The 20,562-nt window shown below is 55.2% G+C and overlaps 1 protein-coding gene and 1 long non-coding RNA gene across 3 annotated transcripts; one reads left to right on the top strand and one right to left on the bottom strand.

The window, feature by feature from the left end:
* Positions 1-197: 197 nt before the first annotated feature.
* Plcb3 (phospholipase C beta 3) lies at positions 198-15,895 on the bottom strand. Its single transcript, XM_041661963.1, has 31 exons — positions 15,656-15,895; positions 13,142-13,219; positions 12,900-12,968; positions 12,672-12,812; positions 12,336-12,415; positions 12,201-12,254; positions 12,031-12,106; positions 11,815-11,915; positions 10,950-11,116; positions 10,721-10,867; positions 9,645-9,885; positions 9,404-9,488; positions 9,137-9,323; positions 8,321-8,526; positions 7,024-7,120; positions 6,862-6,946; positions 6,508-6,632; positions 5,552-5,706; positions 5,299-5,460; positions 4,649-4,748; positions 4,463-4,567; positions 4,215-4,306; positions 2,560-2,713; positions 2,438-2,473; positions 2,113-2,305; positions 1,645-1,771; positions 1,473-1,549; positions 1,292-1,381; positions 1,150-1,207; positions 819-905; positions 198-738 (listed from the first exon to the last, which is right to left on the bottom strand). Exons 1-31 carry the CDS (start codon positions 15,752-15,754, stop codon positions 535-537), a joined length of 3,678 nt encoding a protein of 1,225 aa, XP_041517897.1. The 5' UTR covers positions 15,755-15,895; the 3' UTR covers positions 198-534.
* LOC121454564 lies at positions 14,850-20,496 on the top strand. Of its 2 annotated transcripts, none has more exons than XR_005975271.1 (3): positions 14,850-14,986; positions 17,523-17,668; positions 19,872-20,496. It is a non-coding gene; the product is annotated as an uncharacterized LOC121454564 (long non-coding RNA). The 2 variants fall into 2 exon arrangements; XR_005975270.1 differs by lacking the exon at positions 19,872-20,496 and adding an exon at positions 18,055-18,613.
* Positions 20,497-20,562: the final 66 nt, after the last annotated feature.

Here is a 20,562-nt window from a genome sequence, read left to right as displayed (position 1 = left end):
GCCACCTCTGGCAGGGAATGAGGTCACCACAGATCTTGGGCAAGGCCACCAAGTTAAAACCTTGAAACTTTTGCTAGGAGTCTAACCACAATGGCACAACCCCATTTTATAAACGAGGAAACTGAGGCCCCAGAGGAAATGGCAGTAATTGAGCTAGAGCCTAGAACGCTTTCATCCAAACCACACTGTGCACAGGGTCCCTCAAGTCCACTTTTATTCACGTAAAAAAAAAATCCCAAATATAAAGGGTTGGCCTCTACTTCCCAGAGCTCCACCTACTGCTCCCTGGAAGTGGGGGAACACCCATCTTTGTGAGTGCGATGGCATACTAGTCCCAGCCTTTTCCTAGGCCTGAGGTTAGGGAGGCTGAGGACTAAAGAGGCCCCAAGAAAATGGAGTTAGTGTGAGGCATTTGCTTCAGATTTTAAAAAAATAAAATTTCTAAAGATAAAAGGTTAAAAAAAAAGCATTAGTGTCTTCTACCCACTGCCCAGTGCCCACCCCAGTCCTGGGGCCACCTCTTGTTCAGCCAATTTAGAGTTGGGTGTTCTCCTCCTGGCTCTCCGAGTCAGCGCCGGACAGGTGCCCACCACTCGCAGGTGCATGACCATTGCTGGCACAAGCCACCTGGGGGCCATCCCCCAGCCCCTCTGATGTCTCGCCTAGCAGGCATCGACGGGTGTCCTGGGGCAACCTCTCACGCTGCTCCCGACACTCCTGGGTCAGCTGGGCCAGCAGCTGCAAGAGGATGAGTGTCCAGAGGGGCCAGGCTGCCCAGCTCCTGTGCTACCTGCCTGTCTGCCTCCTCCCTGGCTCACCTTGGGCTCCTCTTCCACTAGCTGCTGGAGGACTTGCTGCTGCCCTGCTAGGAGGCGCTCATGGCGCTGCTTCTGGGCCTCTTCCAGCTGCAAGGGAGGGCAGGAGTTCAGCTGCAGGAGGGCCAAGACCTGGGAGCACTGAAATCAGGGAGCAGGGCAACGGGACTCCCAGGACACTTAAGGTGTTAGATACGACGCAGGCACCAGAGGTTGTTGGTACAGACCCTGGAGGAAAGGCATTAGGAGCCTTCTGGAGAGCAATATGGCACCAAGCCAGACATGGAAGAGTGGAGTTTTTGATGAGTGAAGGAGAGAGGTGGGGCTCACTCACCCGTCTGATAGAGTTGACTGACTCAGTGATATGCCGCCGATTAATCTCTGTCAGTTCCCTACAGAGGGGAAAGGGATGGCTCCGTGCCCAGGCATCTCCCTTCTTCCCCTCACTCAATGGCTCCCAGCCCCAATGCACTTACACCTCCTTCTTATGCTTCTCTCTCGTCTTGGCCTCTGAGATACTGTTGTTGCGTTTTCTGTCCAGGATCTTCTGAAGCTCCTTCTTCTCCCTGGAGCAGCAAGAAGGGACAGGAGGGGGTCAGAGGCAGGACTCCTGGCACCAGAGTCCCACCGCACGCACACAGGACCTTCTGTCTTTACCTTTCATTCAGCTCCTTCAGTCTCTTGAACTGGGTTGTGTGTGCATCCAGGACAACCTCCCTGAGCCGCTGCTGAGCCTGGGGACACAGGCAGCCAGCCAGCAGGTAACACAGGGCTGACAGGTTTACCCAGGAAGCTGGTTCTCCTTGCCTACACCACAGGCCCCTCTCACCTGTCTGAGGTGCTCCAGCCTTCGTTCGGTTTCTGCATCGGCCTGGGCCTCCCTCAGCTCCAGCAGGATCTGTACCTTTTGGTTCTGGAACTCTCGATACTCCTTAATGTCTTCAGGTTTGCTGACTCTGTAGGGAGAACATTCTCAATAATGCCATGTCCCTGGCATAGGAGGACAGTTAAGAGCGGGATTCGTGCCAGCAGGCAGTGGCAGGCACCAGCCAGGTGAGGTCTGCTATGCAAATCAAGAGGACCAGCAGGGGCCAGCAGCTATACCGTTAGCTTTACACAGGTGCCGGTTCCTGCTTCTTGGCAGGGGACTTCAGATGAGATGTTCCTCTCAGGGAAGAGTGAGGACCAGTATGGGAATCTCTCTCCACCTTCCCGTCATCCAAGCATGCCCACCCAGCATGGAGAGCCACATGCACACCTCCCTCCACAAGGTGGTACCAGGCTTCAGGGCACTCACGGGGCACCGGGGGAGGGCCGGCATCTGCCCTCAGCCCTGGCCTGCGCCAAACCATCCAGAAGGCGGCGGGTGAGGGCCACAGTCTTGCGCTGGTGCTTTTTCTGCAGCTCCCTCAGGTCTCGATCCTGTCGGCTCTGGAGCTTTACCATAGCCTTGTGGTTTCGGAGCTCCTCTAGAGAGGTAGGGGTCACCTCTAAAAGGGAGAGGTGTAGGTAGCAAGCAAAAAGGAGTCAGGGTAGCAGGTGAGGTGGTCTGGTCATGACCGAGATGGGTGCGGTAGATGCCCTCCAGGTGGCCCCACCCCAGATCAGGCTGTATCCCTTACCAGAGAGGATGCTGGCAATCAAATCATCTCGCTGCCCTGGAGAGCAGAGGCTATGGTGAGAAGCTAAGAGCCAGCAGCACATGGCTCCCCTTGGCCCACTCCGAGGACAAGCTTCCCCTTACCTGGGCTACTGAGGGAGGTGCTAGTGGGGGAGGTAGTAGGACCTGGGGGCCAGCGAGGTGAGGCATCCAGTGGGTTAGGTGTGGGGTTGGGCAAGAACTGTGACCCTGGTTGTTGAGACTGCGTCTCCTGATATGTCTCTGTACTGGCCTGAGCCTGCAAGAGAGAAAACTCTTTCCAAAAATGTTTTCTCCATCTCTGGGTCCTTCCACCTCTGGATGCCCTATACCCCTACCAGCTCCCTCTGCCTGCACAATAAAAAGATAAACAATAGGCAGACCCTTGTCCACGCCAGCCAGGAAAGCTGTGTGTTACCAGATCACTGCATGTCCTCAACAACTCCCAGATGATTCTGGAAAAGCCTGGCCTGGCCCCAAGAGTCCTCTGCTGTGTCCCTCCCACCCTTGCCTGGTGGTCCGTCCTCCCCCTGGATGCTCAGCTCCCAATTTAATCAGCAGAGGAAGCAACAGCAGAGCGGGCACCAGTCTCTTCAACTAATAGCTCCTCACAGCCCTAATTGCAGTCATCTCTTTCCTGGCCGCCACAGGCCCCATGGGGATCGGGTCAGGACATGTGGCTGAACCTCTGCTCCTGGTGCTAAAGCCACTACCTCCTCATGGCTTCCCTGACTTCCAATGCCCCTGTGTACATATACTCAAATTTTTGATTCCATGTAAAGCTTGAGAAACTCGAGCCTAGACACAACCCAAATCAGTGCAAATGGGTACATCCTCTTCCAAGAACCCACAGCTGAGCTGAGGGTATAGCTCAGTGGGAGAGCTTTTGCCTGGCCTGCTTAAAACCCTGGGCTCCATCCCTATCCAGCACTGGAGGGAAGGAGGGAAGGGACTGGAAAACTGACTGACTCAACAAGCTTGCCATAAAAACATGAGGACCTGCGGTCAGACCTCCTCATGTCTATAACCCCAGGGCCACAGTGGACAGAGACAGGCAGATCCCTGAAGTTTCCTGGCCAGCTGCTCTAGCTCAATGAGAGACCCTATCTGAGAAAATAAGGTGGAGCGTGACTCTGGAAAACCATGTGCACATATATGTGAACACGTGCAAACATGTTTACATACGAAAGCAAAAACCCACAGCCCTCACGCCTGCTGCAAATCAGCCAAAGCTCCTGAAAGTGCAACATGGCAGAAAGGTCAAGCTGGAAGCCCAGCCGGGCTGTACAGACCTGAGCCACTCCATAGCCTCTCTGAGGGACATGGCAGTAAGGTCAAGCTGGAAGCCCAGCCGGGCTGTACAGACCTGAGCCACTCCATAGCCTCTCTGAGGGACATGGCAGAAAGGTCAAGCTGGAAGCCCAGCCGGGCTGTACAGACCTGAGCCACTCCATAGCCTCTCTGAGGGACATGGCAGTGAGCCAAGGATGTGACTGACCTCACACCAGGCCTGGCAGCACGTTGGCAATCCAGGTTTGAGTGAGATAAAAGAGCCCAGAAAGGGGAGCAGGTTTTGCAGGCCTGAGCTGGGCTGGCAAGACAGGAAGCTAGGGTCCGCAGTAAGACACTTAACAGTTCAGTTTGGGGAGAGGCATCAGATGGCAGAGCTGGGAGATGGGGGTACCTGTGGGAGGGCTGTCCACTGGTCCCCAGCGTCAAGGTAGGCCTAGCCCTGCCTCCTACCATTGCTGCCCACTCACCTCGCTCTCCCCAATGAGAGCAGCCAGCTGCTTGGCCCGCTGGTCCATTAGGCTGACATGCTTGATGGGGTTAATCAGGGCCTCTGCATAGTCTAGAGGAAGCAGAAGGCCCAGTCTTCAGAACAAACCCAGCACAGGGCTCCAAGTGTGGGAAGCCTGACCCCATGTGAACTGAGGCTCCTAGTTCAGCCATGCCCATGCCCAGCTCCCACCTCTGGTCCCTGCCCTGGTCTACTGCCCCAGCTCACCCTGGTGGTCATCTGGGATGTAGTCAGAAGCTTCAGTGTAGATAAGCAGGGCAGGCAGACACAGGGGCTGGTTAGCCTCATTTCGCAGGCAGACATAGTGGTATCCTGGATGAACAGGAGGGCAAGATCATCTATCCTGGCCAAATCCCCAAGTCAACTCAGTGCTACCCAAAGCCCATGACTCACCAGAGCGGATGGCAGAGACAGGCAGGATGCGGTGCCCAACAAATCTGCCACCCTCCTCAAAAGCTGCAATGCGAAGTGAGGCCAGCGTGGGCAGCACAACCTGTGGGGTCCAGACTGTTGAGCTATGGGGCAGAGCCAGGACCACTATGCCATAGCCACAGAAACCCAGCTCACAGGCAGTCAGAAGCCCTCAGGGCCATCCACTGGACAAGATAGGTCAGGTCGCATTGTGGCCTGCTTAGCAACTATACTGAGCCATGTGTATAAATTTGGGATGTACTTCAACCCAGTCAGAAGTAGAGGTCATATTCCCATGGGACCGTAGGAGAGGGTGCAAGCTTGGAGCTGTGGTCTCTGGCAAGTGCTTCCTGCCTTGGAGATGAGGTAGGCAGTGTCTGTCCCTCGTGTGGGGAAGGAACAGGAACAACACAAGATAGGACAATGTTGTCATCATCCTTACCCTGCAGCCTTCTCTCTCCTTATTCCTCCTGTCACCCAGGAGAGGCCAGGGACCCCAAGCCTGACCATGGGACATGCAGGGCCTGGAGGATCACTTGCCCTTCCCACTTTCTGATCAGGTGCCTGGCCCCTGCTCTAAGACTGATTACAGCCAAGTCAGGTTAGACTGACCTGCCACAGAGCAGGCTTACCTTGGGGAAGTCAAAAGGCTCTTCATCCCACACAGGGTTGAATGAATTCCCCTGGGATGTCCTTGTGCGATATTTGCGCCTTGTGTCAACTGGGAGACCAAACATGTCCACTTCGACGTAGATGCCCACCTTTCTGTCAGACAGGAACTGCCCCGAAATCACCTGCAGTAGGAGAGGCCAGGAAGGGAAGTAAAGCAGCTACTGTGTGTCTTACCCTCGGAACACCTGAGGCCCAATCCCCCTCAGGACCCACCTTGACCCGCAAGGCGTTGGCCACTATGCCATCCACAATGACCTCAGTGAAGGGGTCAAAGGACTTGTCTGGCCGCCGCATGAACTCAGGCTTGAGCAAGTACCCACTGCGCCCATTATATTCGAAGACACCTGCGTTGAGCTGCATTGGCATGTCTGTAAGTAACACAGGCCGGGTAAGTAAAGTGGCCTAGTGGGGTTCAGTCAGAGTTCGAGGTCCAGGACCAGAGCTAGGATTAAATGGATGCCAGGGTAGAGATGCAAGAACAAACAGACAGGTAGGGGTCCAGTCAGCAAGGTCAGGGCTCCAGAGAAAGTCTGGGTTCAATTTTGGGACCTAGGATTACGTAAACTTAGGAGTCAGTAAACGGTCCAGGTCAAGGAGGATGTTCTGCCTGTTTAAGTCAATTTGATCCCAACTACAGTCATTTTGGTAGAGGGAACAATGAGAAAATCGCCCCCCATCAGATTGGCCTATAGGCAAGCCTGTGGTGCATTTTCTTGATTAATTGATGTGGGAGGACCCAGCCCACTGTGGGCAGTGCCACCCCTGGCTGGTGGTCCTGGGTGCTGTAAGAAAGCAGGCTGAACGAGCAAGTAGAAGCAGGCCAAGAAGCAGGGTTCCTCCACAGCCTCTGCTGCAGTTCCTGGCCTGGCTTCCCTAGATGATAGGCATGTAAGCTGTGAGATGGAATAAACCCCTTCACTCCCAAGTTGCTTTTGGTCACATGTTTTATCCCAGCAATAAAAACCCTAAGACAGGACCGGGCAGTGGTGGCGAACGCCTTTAACCCTAGCACTCGGAGGCAGAGGCAAGTGGATCTCAGTGAGCTCAAGGCCAGCCTGGTCTACAAAGTTCCAGGACAGCTAGGACTGTTATACAGAGAAACCTTATCTTGAAAAACAAAAAAACAAAACAAAACAACAAAAAAACTAAGACTGAGGGCCAGAGCTCACCCAAGGTCTGGAAGTTGAGAGCCACAAGCTGGCAACCCACATTCCAGAAGAGCTGGGGCATGTAGTTGGAGGAGTCCACACGGGTGCCCTTGGGGTAAATGCGGCTAAGCTGCTGTTTGTTGTATCTGAGGTTGGTGGTCAGGGCCATAGGGAAGAGTGACCAAGCTCTGCCAGCCTCTGCTTCAAGTCCCATCTCCATGCTCCCAGAAGCCCACTCCTAGCAAAGCTACCCATATCATCCCTGAGCCTCCACACCTCAACCCACTGATGTCCCCGTGCAGATGGGGGCAAATCCCTGGGGCATCTGCAAGTCCCTGCCTAGCCACAACCCAGCCCAGTGCCTGGGAAGGATACTCCACGAACTCCATGGGACTCTTGGTTAGTTGCTCCATGGCTTTGGTCTCCACAAAGGATGACATCTCGAAGCACTTGTTCCTTTCTGTGGGTGGGGGAGGGAAAGTATAAGGTCTGGCAGGGCCTGGCAGGGCCAGCTCTCAGTCTCCCATCCCCACTTACTTCGAGCAGCCTCAAAAGACTTGAACTTGACGGGCTCAATGTAGTTGACGAGTGTCGACATCTCCTCGGTGGCATTGACTTCACTGCTGGCTGTGCCCTGTGGCCCCAAAACCCGAGGTCAGTGGCACGAGAGGTCCCTTACTTACACCCCTAAAAGGGGGGCTAGCCCTTTCCCACACCTGCAGCCATACTGCCCAGCCACTTCCTGCAAGACTCCTTGATATCACCTTGATAGAAGACTCTCATTGCCCTGCAAACACACACCCTCCCCAACTTGGGGCTGCTCTCAATCCACCCTCTCACAATAGCCACAGTGACCTTTCTGTTACCTCTACTCTCCAATATTCCTCTTGACACTCCCTCCTCTTGTACTAGTTTCTCCTGCCACAGGGCCTTAGCACACGCTAGTACAACATCTTTAGGTCTGTGTGCCCCACCCTCCCTGTCAACTCTGCAATTCTGTGTCCTCCTTTCCTTCAACTTTTAGCTTCAGTTTCTTTTCCTCTCACCACACACTGTGCGAGAGTGTGTGTGTAAGTGTGGGTACTTGCTGCCACGGTGCACACACACTGATCAGAGGACAACTTTCAGGAGTTAGGCCTCTCCTCTGCCTTGGGTTCTGGGTATCAAATTCAGGACACTAGGCTTGTATGGTAAGGACTGTTACTTTGCCAGTCCTGTACCCTAACAACATTTTTTTTAAATATTTATTTATTTATTATGTATACAATATTCTTTCTGCATGTATGTCTGAAGGCCAGAAGAGGGCACTAGACCTCATTACAGATGGTTGTGAGCCACCATGTGGTTGCTGGGAATTGAACTCAGAACCTTTGGAAGAGCAGGCAATGCTCTTAACCTCTGAGCCATCTCTCCAGCCCCCCAACAACATTTTTTAAAAATTACTTTATTTATTTATTTTGAGACAGGGTCTCTCTATTTTGCAATTACTAGCCCAGAGCTCACTGTGTAGACAGACCAGGTTGAGCTCAGGTGCAGAGATCTGCCTCCCTCTGCCGCTGAGAATAAAGGCATATGCCAGCACATTTAGCTCGTTCTTATATTATTACATTTTATTTATTTATTGTGTGTGAGGAGGACAAGCACGTGGAAGCAGATACTTTAACTAGGGGAGCCATCTCCTTGGTCTGTGCCCTAACTCTTTCAGGATGGTTTGCATACCTCCTTAAGCTGGGGACCTACACAGATCATGCTCTAGAAAAGCAGCTGACCAGGACGATGGCTGTCACCCAGCAGGTGCTCAGCAAATACCCCCGTGCCCGCCTGTGGTCCTGACCTCATCCGTGGTGGGTTTCTTCGGATCCGATGTTTCCTCCTCTTCTTCATCCTCTTCTTCATCCTCTCGGTCAGCAGGTATGAGAACATTAGGTCCCCGGCTGAGGCCCTCCTCGCCTAGAGACTTCTGGGGTTCCAGGCTGGTCTTCTCAAGTCCCACCTCCTCCCCATTGCTTAGGCCAGGGCAGCTGTCTGAGCTAGGTGACCCTAGACAAGAACCAAGGGTCAAAGGTCAGAACCACAGGCTGATGCTGAGGAAGCCTACAGTTGTGCTCAGTGTACGTGGGGAGGGCAGGGTGCCATCTTAGAGAAGCACAGCTTGGGGAGAGGGTAGGGGTCAGAATCTGGATGGCATTAAAGCTCGTCCAGAGGGGTCATAGGTCAACGTTATATACAGTAGGAAACCAGAACAACAGCCTGAACAGCCAGGTACATAGAAACAGGCTGGGCTACAAGTTCAGCTCAGCAAGAGCCATACCCAGTGGGGATTAATGGGGTGAGCAGTTAATGATGAGGGACCTCAATAAAATGACAGGGCAAAGGTTAGCCGAAATTTTAAGGAGCTAGGTGAGCAGAGTCAGTGGAGGCTATAGGTCAAGTGTCAGAAGGCTGAAGGCAGAAGTTCACTGAGGTCAAAGGTCAGAATCCAGAGCTCTACCCTGGCCAGGCAGCAGCGACAGGTTGGAAGTCAGGGCTGAGAGGTCACCACTCGGCTGAGGTGGTAAGGAAGGAGGTCAGGGGTTGGGGTGATGGAGACATTGGGGTGAGAGGTTAAGTCAGTGCTAGGATCTGGGCTGGAGGTCAGGCCAGGCCATACCAAGCTGGGGTGAGGAAGGCTCTGTAGTGGCTGAGCTCTCGCTCAGGGCTGAGTTGCTCTGCTCCAGCGGCCTCTTGCGAACTGAGCTGTCGGGGACGCCTGTGCTGGGCCGATGTCGCTTCTTATTCTTCACCAGGATCCGGCCCATCAGATCTTGTGGACTAGGCAGAGGGACTCCGGGAGAGAGCTGGACAGTGTGGACAAGTCAGGACCCTTCAGTCACCCTTCACTCCCATACGCCCTTGCCTTAGCTCCATACCCCCATACCGGGTACTTATCCAGGGGGTCAATGAGCAGCGCATCCCCAAAGATAGAGCGGCAGTACTCAGCCATCTTGGCCTGCTGTTTTGCCCTGTGGGAACAAGGTCAGAGGTCAGAGGTTCCCAGGGGAAGCGGAGGCAGTTCAGTTTCAGAGGTGAAGAAAGCGTGAAAGGAGGATGTGTGGGCATCCCTCTGGAGTGCCTCCATCAGAGGTCTCTCTAGAGATTCCCGGGGCAGGCCCACTCACGAGTCCACATGGTTCTCGAAGGAGAGGATGACAGGGTAGGGAGAGGTCTTGAAGGCTGTCTCAGCGATGGCCTCAAGCACATCACGCAATGGCACCTCAGTGGTCATGGTAAAACCATGGGTAATGAAGGGCTCTTCCTCCGGTGGCCGTCCCTTCCATACATCCAGCTCCACACAGCGGCAGCCCCACAGCAACGCCTGGCGGTACATCTCCACTGACGATGTTCCAGCCAGCTGGCCCGCTGCAGGGAAGGCTATGTCACTATTCACTGGCTACCACGGTCCATGGAGAACCGACCCAGACCAACTCCACGGTGGTACGCTCTGGCCAGTCGGATACTCCTCCACTCAAAATGGAGCCAGTACCATTTCCCCCAGAAGCCCTCAGAGAAGGGCAGACATTCTAACCCCCAGTCCCTGGCATTCACCAGCAGGTGGGAGCAGAGCAGGCATCCAGTAGCATTGTTAGGCCTAGCTGGTTCTCCCTTCGAGGCTCACATTCTCTCTCATCACACACTCCCAGCACTGCCTGACTCCCCAGATACCTTCCAGAGCTCCCTAGGACCTAACTGGTATCTACTGTCTATTCCTGCTCTCCGTCTCTGACTGCACCAGCCTCCCCGCCTCCTGCCTAGGGGACCACAGTCCCACAGAACTGCCAGTTCCAGTGCTTTCTCTTCTTCACACTCTCCAAGAACCTCTCTGCCATTCATACTGAGTCCAAAAGCCTTCCAGACCAGGGTTGCTCCTGTCTCCCCTTCCCGGTCTTCTCTCACTACCCCCCATTCTCTGTACCTGCCCCTAAGTTCATGTTCCCCATACCCCCTCTTGATTTCCTTTCTTGCTTCTCCTGGGGCTATGCAAGTGGGAGGCTAGTGCCCTGTTCCTGAGTCACACACACCCGCCCCTTTTTAAACCATCTATCTCCTACCCAGGCATCTGTCCCTGCACAATGCCAACAGAAATGCCCTCAGCCCCTCCCCAGGGACACCTCAAGGACAGCCACCCATAAAGTGATACTGACAGAGATATTGACTCTGGGGAAGGGTGTCTGCTCTCTCTCTTTCTCTTACTCACCAGTGAGATAGGTATTGTGTGAGGAATTGATGAAGTACGCGCTCAGAGGCTGCGTCATGTCCATGCTCAGATCCAGGGCCTCCAGCGGCAGGATGCCATTCTCCTCCCCTCCTAGGTAGCGGCTGAAGCCCTCCATAGACATTTGGTCTGGGGATGGGGTACCAACAGGTCAGCTGAGCTGAGCTTGCCCTGTCCCACCCACACTGCCCCACTGCCACCAGCCATTTACCTCGCTCCAGGAACTGCTGGTTAGGCTCATACTTCTCAATGAGCAACCGAGCCTGTGAGGGCCGCAGTGGCGGGTACAGCACTTCATTGAGTCTGGGGTCTCTTTGCTTCTGGTTGATAAAGTCCATGAGCTGCTCCAGAGTGAGGTACGGCTTGCCCTTGGCACCTCTGGAGGGGCCCAGAAGCTGGGTCAGGCTGTAGCCTCAGCTCCCACCTCGTGCTAAGCCCTCACCCTGGGAGACAGAAGTGGGAAGGCCTGCACCTAACTTCAGCAGCCACAGATTGGCGTTCTGGGCCTCAGTTTCCCTGTCCACTCCTGAGCACTCAACAGCATCAGGCAGAAGATGGACTGGCATCAGCATTTGCCAGGGCTCAACTCACCACTCTGAGGCTCTAGACCCCAGGACCAATCTTGGCTCTGTCCTCCCACACTGTGTTGGCTCAGGCAGGTCCTACTACATATCTGAGCCCCTTGGTTCCCATCCTAAGTGGGATGATTAAGCCACCTGTGGCAAAGGAACGGCATCAAGCTCCAGAAACCACAGGAGCATCCTGTGGCGGTCCCCCCTTTCCTGCTTCTCTCTCTCTCTCTCTCTCTCTCTCTCTCTCTCTCTCTCTCCCTGAGACAGGGTTTCTCTGGGTAACAGCCCTGGCTGTCCTGGAACTCGCTCTGTAGACCAGGCTGGCCTCAAACTCACAGAGCCCCACCTGCCTCTGCCTCCCTAGTACTAGTATTAAAGGCGTGCGCCACGGTGCCCCCTTTCTTACTCTGACCTGCCCACCCACACCACTTCCACTAGAAAGAACACTGAGCAGAAGCCAGGGGCAGAGCCCAAGCCTGTAGCAGCCACTCCCAGGCCACTTACATCTCGAGCAGGATCTTGTCAATATCCGGTCGCAGACACAGCTTGTTCAAGAACCGCTCAAAGATTTCCAGGGAAAACTCATCAGGCCGGATGGACTCACTCTAAGGGTGAGGAGTGTGGGGTGAGAACCTAGGGCAGCAAGTTCCAGAAAGTGGGCACCCACCGTGACACCCACCCTACCCCACCCTCCCTGGCCCCGGCTCCGGCCCTACACACCCGGTTGAAGTTGAGGCCACAGGACTCCAGCGCAGTCTCCACCCGCTTCTTGTCTGCTGAGAACATCTTCAGAATGCTGATGCAGGCGGGAGGGGTCAGGGTCAGTTGGGGGGCAAAGATCACCAAGGTCAGGGCAGGAGAGAAGATGCTGAGGGGGAAGGGGTGCTCACTTCTTGACCGGAATCCGTCCATCCTGGTTCACCTGCAGCTTCAGCTTTGTGTATCTGAGGAGGCAGGTATGAAGGTCAGACCTTGGGACTGGTCAGCTGAACCCCCAGTGCTCCCCAAGGTGACCCAGGGCTCACGCTTTCCGCAGGAAGGTGTTCCGGGAGGCATTCTGAGCCAATATGTTCATAGCCAGTTTGAACAACTCCTCCGACCAGACCTGGAAGTTAGCACACGGGAGAAGAGGTGTAGGGTACGGAGAGGCTGGCGCACTCATAGCCTACATCCGGAACAGGGTCTGGTACATAGGACATCAAGAGGACAAAACTGGGAGTGATGGCTGTAAAACACCTGTAATCCCAGCACTTGAGAAACTTAGGCAGGAGGATTGCCTTGAGTCTGAGGCCAGCCTGGGCTACGCCATGTCTTCCAGTGAAGCATCTGCTTTCCTGGATTGTCTCCTGACCCCAGCCCACCTTGACTGTGTCATCCTGCACGGCCATGAAGTTCAAGAATGTGGTGTTCACTGGGTCTGGCCCAGCCACCACTGTCATCAGCTTCTCTTCGAGCCGGGCGTCAGGGCCCCCAAAGCCCAGTACTTCTCGAATCTTGGGATCCTGTGTAGTGAAAACCAAGGGTGAGGAGAAGGGTTGTGCTGTCCCCTGACAACCTTGGTCCCATCAGTACAAGGCCTCATCCCTCACCTTGGGCAGGCGGGCATAACGACCTGTCCGTGTGTCCCTGATGGAGCTGATGTCCAGCGTGTCCACCTCCTACGGAGACCAGAGTCAAGGTTTGTGTCTGAGAACTATGAGAGGTCCTTAATCTCCCCACTCAAGCTGAGGAATGCTCAACTACTGGCTAGGTCTCATCCCCAGGACAAGAGAACTAGACAAGGTCTCCCACAGGGGCTCAGGACTGAGCAGGAGCATCAGCGAACCCTCACCATATTGGGTCCCGTCCAGTACAAGAAGAAACCATTGGGATCCACACGCAGGGTCACCAGGTTCCGACTGGAGGCCTCCTGAGGGCAGCACAGAGAGTCAGGGAGTGAGACTTGGTCCTGGACCTACCCAAGCTGATTTCCACCAGTGAGTCAAGAGGAAGCTGCAGCAGCCTACAGGTGCTCCCGGACATGAAGGCAAGTCCTCAGCAGTTCAGGTTACCCAACACCCCTCCCAGCTCCACCTTCACGCTGAGTTCTATCCCAGAGGCTACTAGCTACTCTGGCCTCATCACCCACCGTCCACCACACCCTTCCCTGTGCTTTCCTTTCTTCTCTACACATGAAACTCGTGTGAGGACCTCCAGGAGAGCCCATTCCAACCTCGGTTTCCCCTGAAGGCCTGAGAGGACAGGGAGGCTAGACTCCCCTGCTCCACAGCCCCCTTACTGAAGCACACGGCTACTGAATGAAAGCAGGATGCTGGAAGCCTGAACCTAAAGCCTCTCAGCGTCCCTTGAGGCCTAACAAAAACTGGGCACCCTAAAATCTGCCTCAAAGCCCACCACCCACCACTCTGTGCCTCCTAGGATCCTCGTAGCCTTCAGGCTCACCCCAAGTGACAGAAGAGCCTCCATGACCTCTAGGAAGACAAGGCAGGAGTCTCCCCTTCTCCCTAATAGCTCTAAGATGACTGACAGGAGGGCAGGATAGCAGGAATATGCCTATTTTCTGAAAGGACCCAGTCACTGATGCCCAGGGTTACCCCATATGCTCAGGACCAGCAAAGGCTTATGTACTCCAGCCAGCAGAACTAATTCCCCTTGAAACAAAAGAGGATCCCACCTCCCCAAACTGGCGCCCTACACAATCCTGCCACCAACAGTGCACATTCCCAGTCCCACAGTCCCAACTGTGGACCATGTCCAGTTCTACACCCTGAATTTCAACAACCCCCTTTCAGGCTCTTCAAAGCCCTGTAAGGTATGTCCTGCCACCACCTCCATCTTACACAGGAAGGAACGGAGAAGCTAGGATTTGCAGGGTTACATTTTCAAAGTCCTGGGACCTGGGAAACAGAGCCAAGACTCCTGCACAGCCCCTGGCTCCTGGTTTCAGCAACGACCTCACAGCCAGCAGGGACATCAGTCAGAAGACTGGGAATTGCGGAGCCCCACCCATGCAGTCTTGGTTTACAGAAGGATAGCAGCTGATCCAGGGACGCAGGTCCCTAAACCTTCTGGCTATATGGTCCTTCAGTTCTAATTGGAGGACACTGGGTCCCAACCCCTCTAGGAGATTCCCAACCTTGCCCTGGGCCTGACTATACAGCCCCCAGTAGAAAGGAAAGATTTGTGGGTACTATCCCTAGAGCCCTCACGGGACCTCCCCTAGGGGCCTAACTTCCAAAGGCCATCCAGGCCCCTGGCTCTTCAGTCCTAAACTGTGTTTATCACCCCCACCCCACCCCGGGCCCTCTCCCTGTTTCCACTTCCTTATTTGGGTTTATCACACGACAAGGAAAAGGAGAAACTTTTCCCTTTAGGCTGGCTTGGGGGAAGGGGTCTCCTGGGGCCGCGGCAGTGCCAAGGCACCCCTTGCCCAGCACACCTGCAGTTAAGGCCACGCCCCCAGCCCCTCCCCTTAGTTCCCACTCCTGCCCCACCCAGCCGGAAAGAAACCTAGCGTCTTCCAGGCCTATGGCCCAACTGGGAAGGAACAGTAAGGAAACTCAGGCCGCTGGGTTGAGGCTCTAGGGAGCAAGGGGCCCAGGGTGCAGGGAAGGGAACGGTACGAAAACGTGGGTGAGACGTGGGATCCGGATAAGAAGCCGCAGGTGGGCATTGGGTAAGTACTAGGGGAAAACCAGTAAAAAAGTGGGGGCCAGGATTTATTGGGGTTCAAAGTTCCTAAGTTAAGGAGTGGAGAGCAAAGGTCCCAGTGTTGGAGGAACTTGGAGACGGACTAAGTCTTTCAAGTAAGGGGTAACATGGTGCTTCCACCTGAACAGAAAGCTCGCTGGAATCCTGAAGCAGGGTAAGGGGGTATCAACCAGGACAGAGTGAAAAGTGATGAGCAGAAGAGAATTGCTCAGACGAGGCCCTGGGAAGAGTGGGATCCCCAGTGACACCTCACCCAGGACAAGGATGCCCTACGTCCCGTGGGAGTCCAGTGCCAGGCGCAGGGGTCTAGGGACCAGACCAGTATCGGAAAACCAGAATTCGTCTGGCAAGAGTGGGAAAGAGAGTGCGAAGAGGGACAGGATTTAATGGGGTTCAAAGTCTCCACGCCAAGGAGTGGAGAGCCTAACTGACCACAGCTGAAGGACTGGGTTGCGGGTAGAGGGGGGACAAAGTTTTCAATTACTAGCACGACAGGGGACTCAAGTTTCCGGAGTACAAGGCTGGACTGGGGGGTTGCCGTGGTCAGGCAACGCTGAAGTGGGGGTCCCTGGCATCTAGGCGAATGTGAATGGAGTCCTCCGATCTGGGCAGAGCAGGGGACAGGCGCTCTTACCTCGTCCCATTTGATGAACTTACTCCCGCGCCGCAGGGTCTCCACCACGGTGGGCGGCTCCAGCTGCAGCGCGTGGACGCCGGGCCTGGCGCCCGCCATGGCCAAGCCAGGGGCAGCTCGGGGACCCACGGAGCCCCGACGGGAACCGACGGTGCCGTTGGTCTTTCCACACGCTCCCGCGCGGCCCGCTCTGGCCCCGCGGCGTCAGCGCCCGCCCGCCCGCCCGCCAGCCAGTCTGTCCCGGACGGACCGGAGACTCGGCGCCCGGCCCCGCCCCCGCCCAGCTCCGCCCCGTCGGGCGGTGCCGCCCCCTCCCACCGCGTCGGGCCCGCCCGGCCCGCGGCGGCGCCCCCTGGTGGTCGGGGCGGCGACTGCATCCAGAGGGAAGATGGAGCAGATTTGGGGGTCTTTGTTGCGGCCGGCTCAGTAGGACTTTATTTTTCCAGGGTCTTAGATAAAAGAAGAGAGCTTGGGGCCACGGAACTATTGAGGGTGCACCTGGAAGGATAAGGGTTAGAGCTGCCTAAGATGAGCCAAGGTCAGTTCATTGAGGGCTCCAAGTGGAAAAGGTGGAGATAATAGGGCTGGGGGCGCAGATTGTACCCCATCCCGCTCCTGCCGCACTTAAGTGAGCTCAGGAAACGTCACTCCATCTCTCTATCCCACCCCACCCGCGTGCCCTCACTTCGCCTCACCCCCTCCTGCTGCAGTACAGTCCCCCCCCCCTCCCAGGGAGCACTTAGCTGGCTAATGGGCCTCCCGCCAGCAGGCGCCCCTCCCCCGTCCCTAGCCTTGGAGGCCCAGAGCCTGCCACCTCCTTTGAGGACCCAAGCGTCCTGGCTTTCCAGAGAAAACCTTGGCGCAGTTCTTGCCCTGCTGACCCTGTGATGGGAACTAGTCTCTATGAGCCTCTTAGCTGAAAACTGCATAGTGAAGAATGGTTGTTTGCCCAGAGGGGGCAGAAGCCTCATGGGTGTCCCCAAAGGAGGGGTTGTGCAGTGCCTGGCCCACAGCAGGTGCCCTGAAATCTGTGTTCCAGCAACCGGGAGGAACGGAAGGGGCAGGCTCCTGGGCACCGGCAGGGGTGGGGGCTGCAGCCCCTCCCGCAGGGCTTGGCTGGGGGGGGCTCCTGCCTGAGGGCCCCTGTGGGAGCCCCCCCCAATACAAAGGAGGCAGCAGCAGCAGGTTTAAAGTAGAACTCATCCAGAGGGGCCAGCCAAGTCACCTAGAAACCCAGAAAGAGTTGGAGCTGGCTCTGGGGGGAGGAGGGTCAGCCAAGGAGGAGCTTCCCTACTGGCGCCTTTGCCCCAGGCTCTCAGGCCTCAGGAGGAGCCCTGCCTGGCACTGGCTGTTCTCCAAATCCCCACCATTATGGCGGCAAACTTAATGAGTCTAGTTGACTCTGACAGCAGCCTTGTGCAGTGGTGTGATTATTAACTCCACTTGAGGCCCAGAGAGGGGAAGGGACTTGCCCAAGGTCACACAGCTTCCTGAGAGGATTTCAACCCTCATTCTGACTTCAGGCCTCTGCTCCCTGCTCTGGAGGAGACAAAGGGGAGGGGGTGTGCAGCGCTGTGATCCTCTCCCTCTCTTAAAAGGGCCGTAAAAGAAATAACCCTTCAGAGCCCCAAGGATCACCAACCTCCTCCGGAGAACAGAGCCATTCCGGGTGGAGGTTGGCTCTGTACCCCCAGGCTGAGGTTCAAATCCAGAGCTCCCATAAACTAGGGAAGAAATGGGAATGTCAGAGGGGAAGGAGGAAAAAAAGGACACGCGTGAGCTCTGGCACAGGGAACCCTGCTCACCAACACTAAAGTTAGGAGATCTGGAGTCAGGACCTGAACCTCAAGCCCTATGTCTTCCTCAGGAGACCTTCCGAGAAATTTCTGGAAGCAGGTCCTTGGAAAACAGGATGGAAGCTGTTTGCTGGGCCAGGCCCTCTTCTTCCCCCACGGCTAATCTCTTGAGGCCAGACACCCCTCATTAGAAGACTCCTTCCTCCTCCTTGGAATGGTAATAGTTTCTCAGCAAGCAATAATGGGGGGGGATGAAGGCAGCCTTTCAGGCTTCTACCCTCGATTAAGGGATTGCTTTCAGCCCATGGGTCCTTCCCCAGGGCCTCCGCTTCAGGGAGGTGCTACAAGCATCCTTAGCTACACTCTGGTGGGAGGGGGCCACACTCCCCTGGGAAAGGTAGAACATGGGAAAAGGAAGCTAGAGCACCAGGCGGGATGAGAGGCCAAGGCACCCTCGGGTGAGCACAGCAGAATAAAGGATCCAGAGCCTGCGTTGTGGGTTACAGAGAGGTCAGGATCTTCTGGCTCCTGGCATATGAGCGATTTGCCCACTTCCTGGGCAGAGTCAGGACTCAAACCTAACCCCTTGTGCTCCAACGCTAGGGTTCTATGAAGAAGCCCAGGTTCCAAGAAGGCTACAGGCCAGCATACCCATCTTTCTGCTCTCACTGAATAGTCACAGGAAGGGACAAGACAGAACAGCCAGCCCCAGGAAAATGAGGCTGCCTTGGGGACGGGGACGACACGTAAGGTGGCTGGAGAGAAAAGCAGAATGGGCCGCCCCTGAAAGGACCTGGCATCTGAACTGAACTGGAGACGTTCACATTAACCAGGAAAGTCAGTGTTCAGTGTTATCACTTTGGGGGCAGAAGCAGAGCCTTTGGTGGGGTGCGCTGAGCATATAGGGAATATAGTCCTGGGAAAAGTGACTCTCCCATTAGTTCAGGCATGGAAGAGGTCAGGCTGGGGATAGGCACGTCACTGCCTAATCTGCCACAGCAGGAGCCAGACTCTCTGGCCCCATAGGCTAGCTGAAGAGAGGCTGATGTCTTGCATTGGGCTGTGGAGGGGGGAACACCAACTTACTCAAGTGCTTCCCCTGCTAAGAACTGTCCCCAGCCAGGTTCCTGGTAAGCAGCTCACCTCCCGTCCTCGGGCACACGCTAACGCCACTCCTAAACCTTTCTTCTCATTTTATTTAGTATTCTCTCGTGTTTCTCAGGCTGGCCTCAAACTCACTGTACCAAGGGAGCTACCTCCCCAGGCTCCTCTCCCTGCATCTTATTTTTACAGGGCTGGGAATCACACCCATGCTCTTCCTCGCACATGCTAGGCGAATGTTCAATCTCTGACCTACTACCCTAGCCTTTGTGGTTTCTCTCCAAGAATAGCATCGAGGGGGTCTAGAGAGCTGACTTAGGAGTCTAGAACACTGCTCTTGCAGAGGACCCAAATTCAATTCCCAGCACCCATATGATGTCTCCCAAACATCTGTGACTCCAGTTCAGGAAATTCAAAGCTTTCTTCTGACTGCTGCAGGCACATGGTGATACACATGCACACATGCAGACAAAACACATACACACATATATACAGCATAAGAGAGGAGCCCAAAATCCTGGGTTTAGATGCAATACCATCTGTGTGACCTGGGCCCAACTTACTCTCTGAACACCACCTGTTGAGAGGCCTTTTACTTTGTGCATCTACAGAAAAGATGCCTATAAGGGGCTAGGACCTACTATCTCTGTAAATCCTGAGACTATTCGGGACTGAAGACGGTGAGCCAGCCAGAGAGATGTCCCAGAAAGTGCTATACAACCTCATTGGGTTGTATGAGATGGGGCGGGGTTGGGGACGGGACACTGGACTCTACCACAGTGTGTGCCACACAGCCTTGGCTCAAAATCCCAGGTCCCCCCGTATATAGCCCTATGTCTATGATTTAACTGTGTTGCCACAATTGAAGTTTCCACGGGTTTTCCTATTTAAACAAAGTCCACCATTCTCTTATGGTCATTTGTTTAACCAATAGGACGGAGTCGTTTGCTTGAGTCAGAGTTTTAGGGGCTGGGGTTCTGTAGGGACCGGATAGTTTACTAAGGCCTGTAGGTTTGACAGTGAACAGGGTGTTCCAAGGTTGGGTATTAGCAAACAAGGTCTTCAGTGCTCTCAGCTACCAAAATTCGCTGTCTAGAAGAGAGAGAGAGAAACGGATGAATGAGACAATTTAAAGTTTCAGACAGTGAAGGAAGGAACGTGGTCTCCTAAAGTGTGAAGGATTGAGGAGCTACTGGGAAAACTAGCTCGTTGCCCTCAAAGCGGAACAGGCCGGATGGGGGTCCAAATAAACGCTCATTTGGGGTCAACTGCTATTATTACCTTTATCATCGTGAGTTTTGGTTTACTCTTTGTACCAGAGTTTCCTCCTTCGCACACGCGCAAGCTGCAGGGTGCCCAGGGCCGCGCCCAGCACAACCCAGCCACCCAGGAGAGGCGCGCCCCAAACAAGTTTGCGCTTCGCGGCGGGCTCTGCATCTAGCTGGGAGGAGCAGCAAAGCCGAGTCGTAGACTACATTGCCCACAAGGCCCCGCGCGCCGCCATCTCAGCCGGTGGGCGGTGGTCGCCTGGGGTCCTGGCTTTTGTAAGCCGCAGGGCTAACTCTACACGCCCTAACCCCCGACTTCTTGAAGGCCGTGAGACCGAACCAAGTAGGGTGCTCTGGCCAAGTAGAATTCCTGGACGCCTTTGCACTCCCTTATCCCCGGAAGCCCCATCCACGTGTCGGCCAGCTCGCGGACGTCATCTAGCCCCTTGCTGGCCGAGGGTCTCGCACGTTCCTCACCGGATCCGCGCCCTACTCGGCCTTATGCCTTAGCCCGCCTCGGTTTCGGCCTCAGACACAGAATGAGACAGGGCCAGAAGAGAACTATGGTCCTGACGGACGTGCAGATCCAGGCACCCGACACCTAGAAGTCTGGGTTTGGGGGCCAGAGGTTAAATTAAGGGGGAGACCGCAGAGCCCCGGAACCTGCAAACTAGGTCCTCTCCTATCCCCTTTCAGGAGGCGGGGTTGGGGAGGGGGGGGGTGCCTGAAGCGGGGCTGGCCC

The sequence above is a fragment of the Microtus oregoni genome, unplaced genomic scaffold (assembly GCF_018167655.1).
Source record: "Microtus oregoni isolate MIOR12 unplaced genomic scaffold, Mior012 000012F_ref0000307, whole genome shotgun sequence".
NCBI classification, from domain to species: domain Eukaryota; kingdom Metazoa; phylum Chordata; class Mammalia; order Rodentia; family Cricetidae; genus Microtus; species Microtus oregoni.
Note: the sequence above shows the minus strand (reverse complement) of the source record. Positions and strands in the feature narration are given on the sequence as shown.

Excerpts from the sequence above, each read along its gene's own strand:
- Plcb3 (XM_041661963.1), bottom strand. The coding sequence starts at position 15,754 with ATGGCGGGCGCCAGGCCCGGCGTCCACGCGCTGCAGCTGGAGCCGCCC. Across the intron at positions 12,416-12,671 it reads TGCAGGATGACACAGTCAAG|GTCTGGTCGGAGGAGTTGTT; the intron begins GTGGGCTGGGGT and ends GCTAACTTCCAG. Across the intron at positions 1,382-1,472 it reads CTGAAGGAGCTGAATGAAAG|GGAGAAGAAGGAGCTTCAGA; the intron begins GTAAAGACAGAA and ends TTGCTGCTCCAG.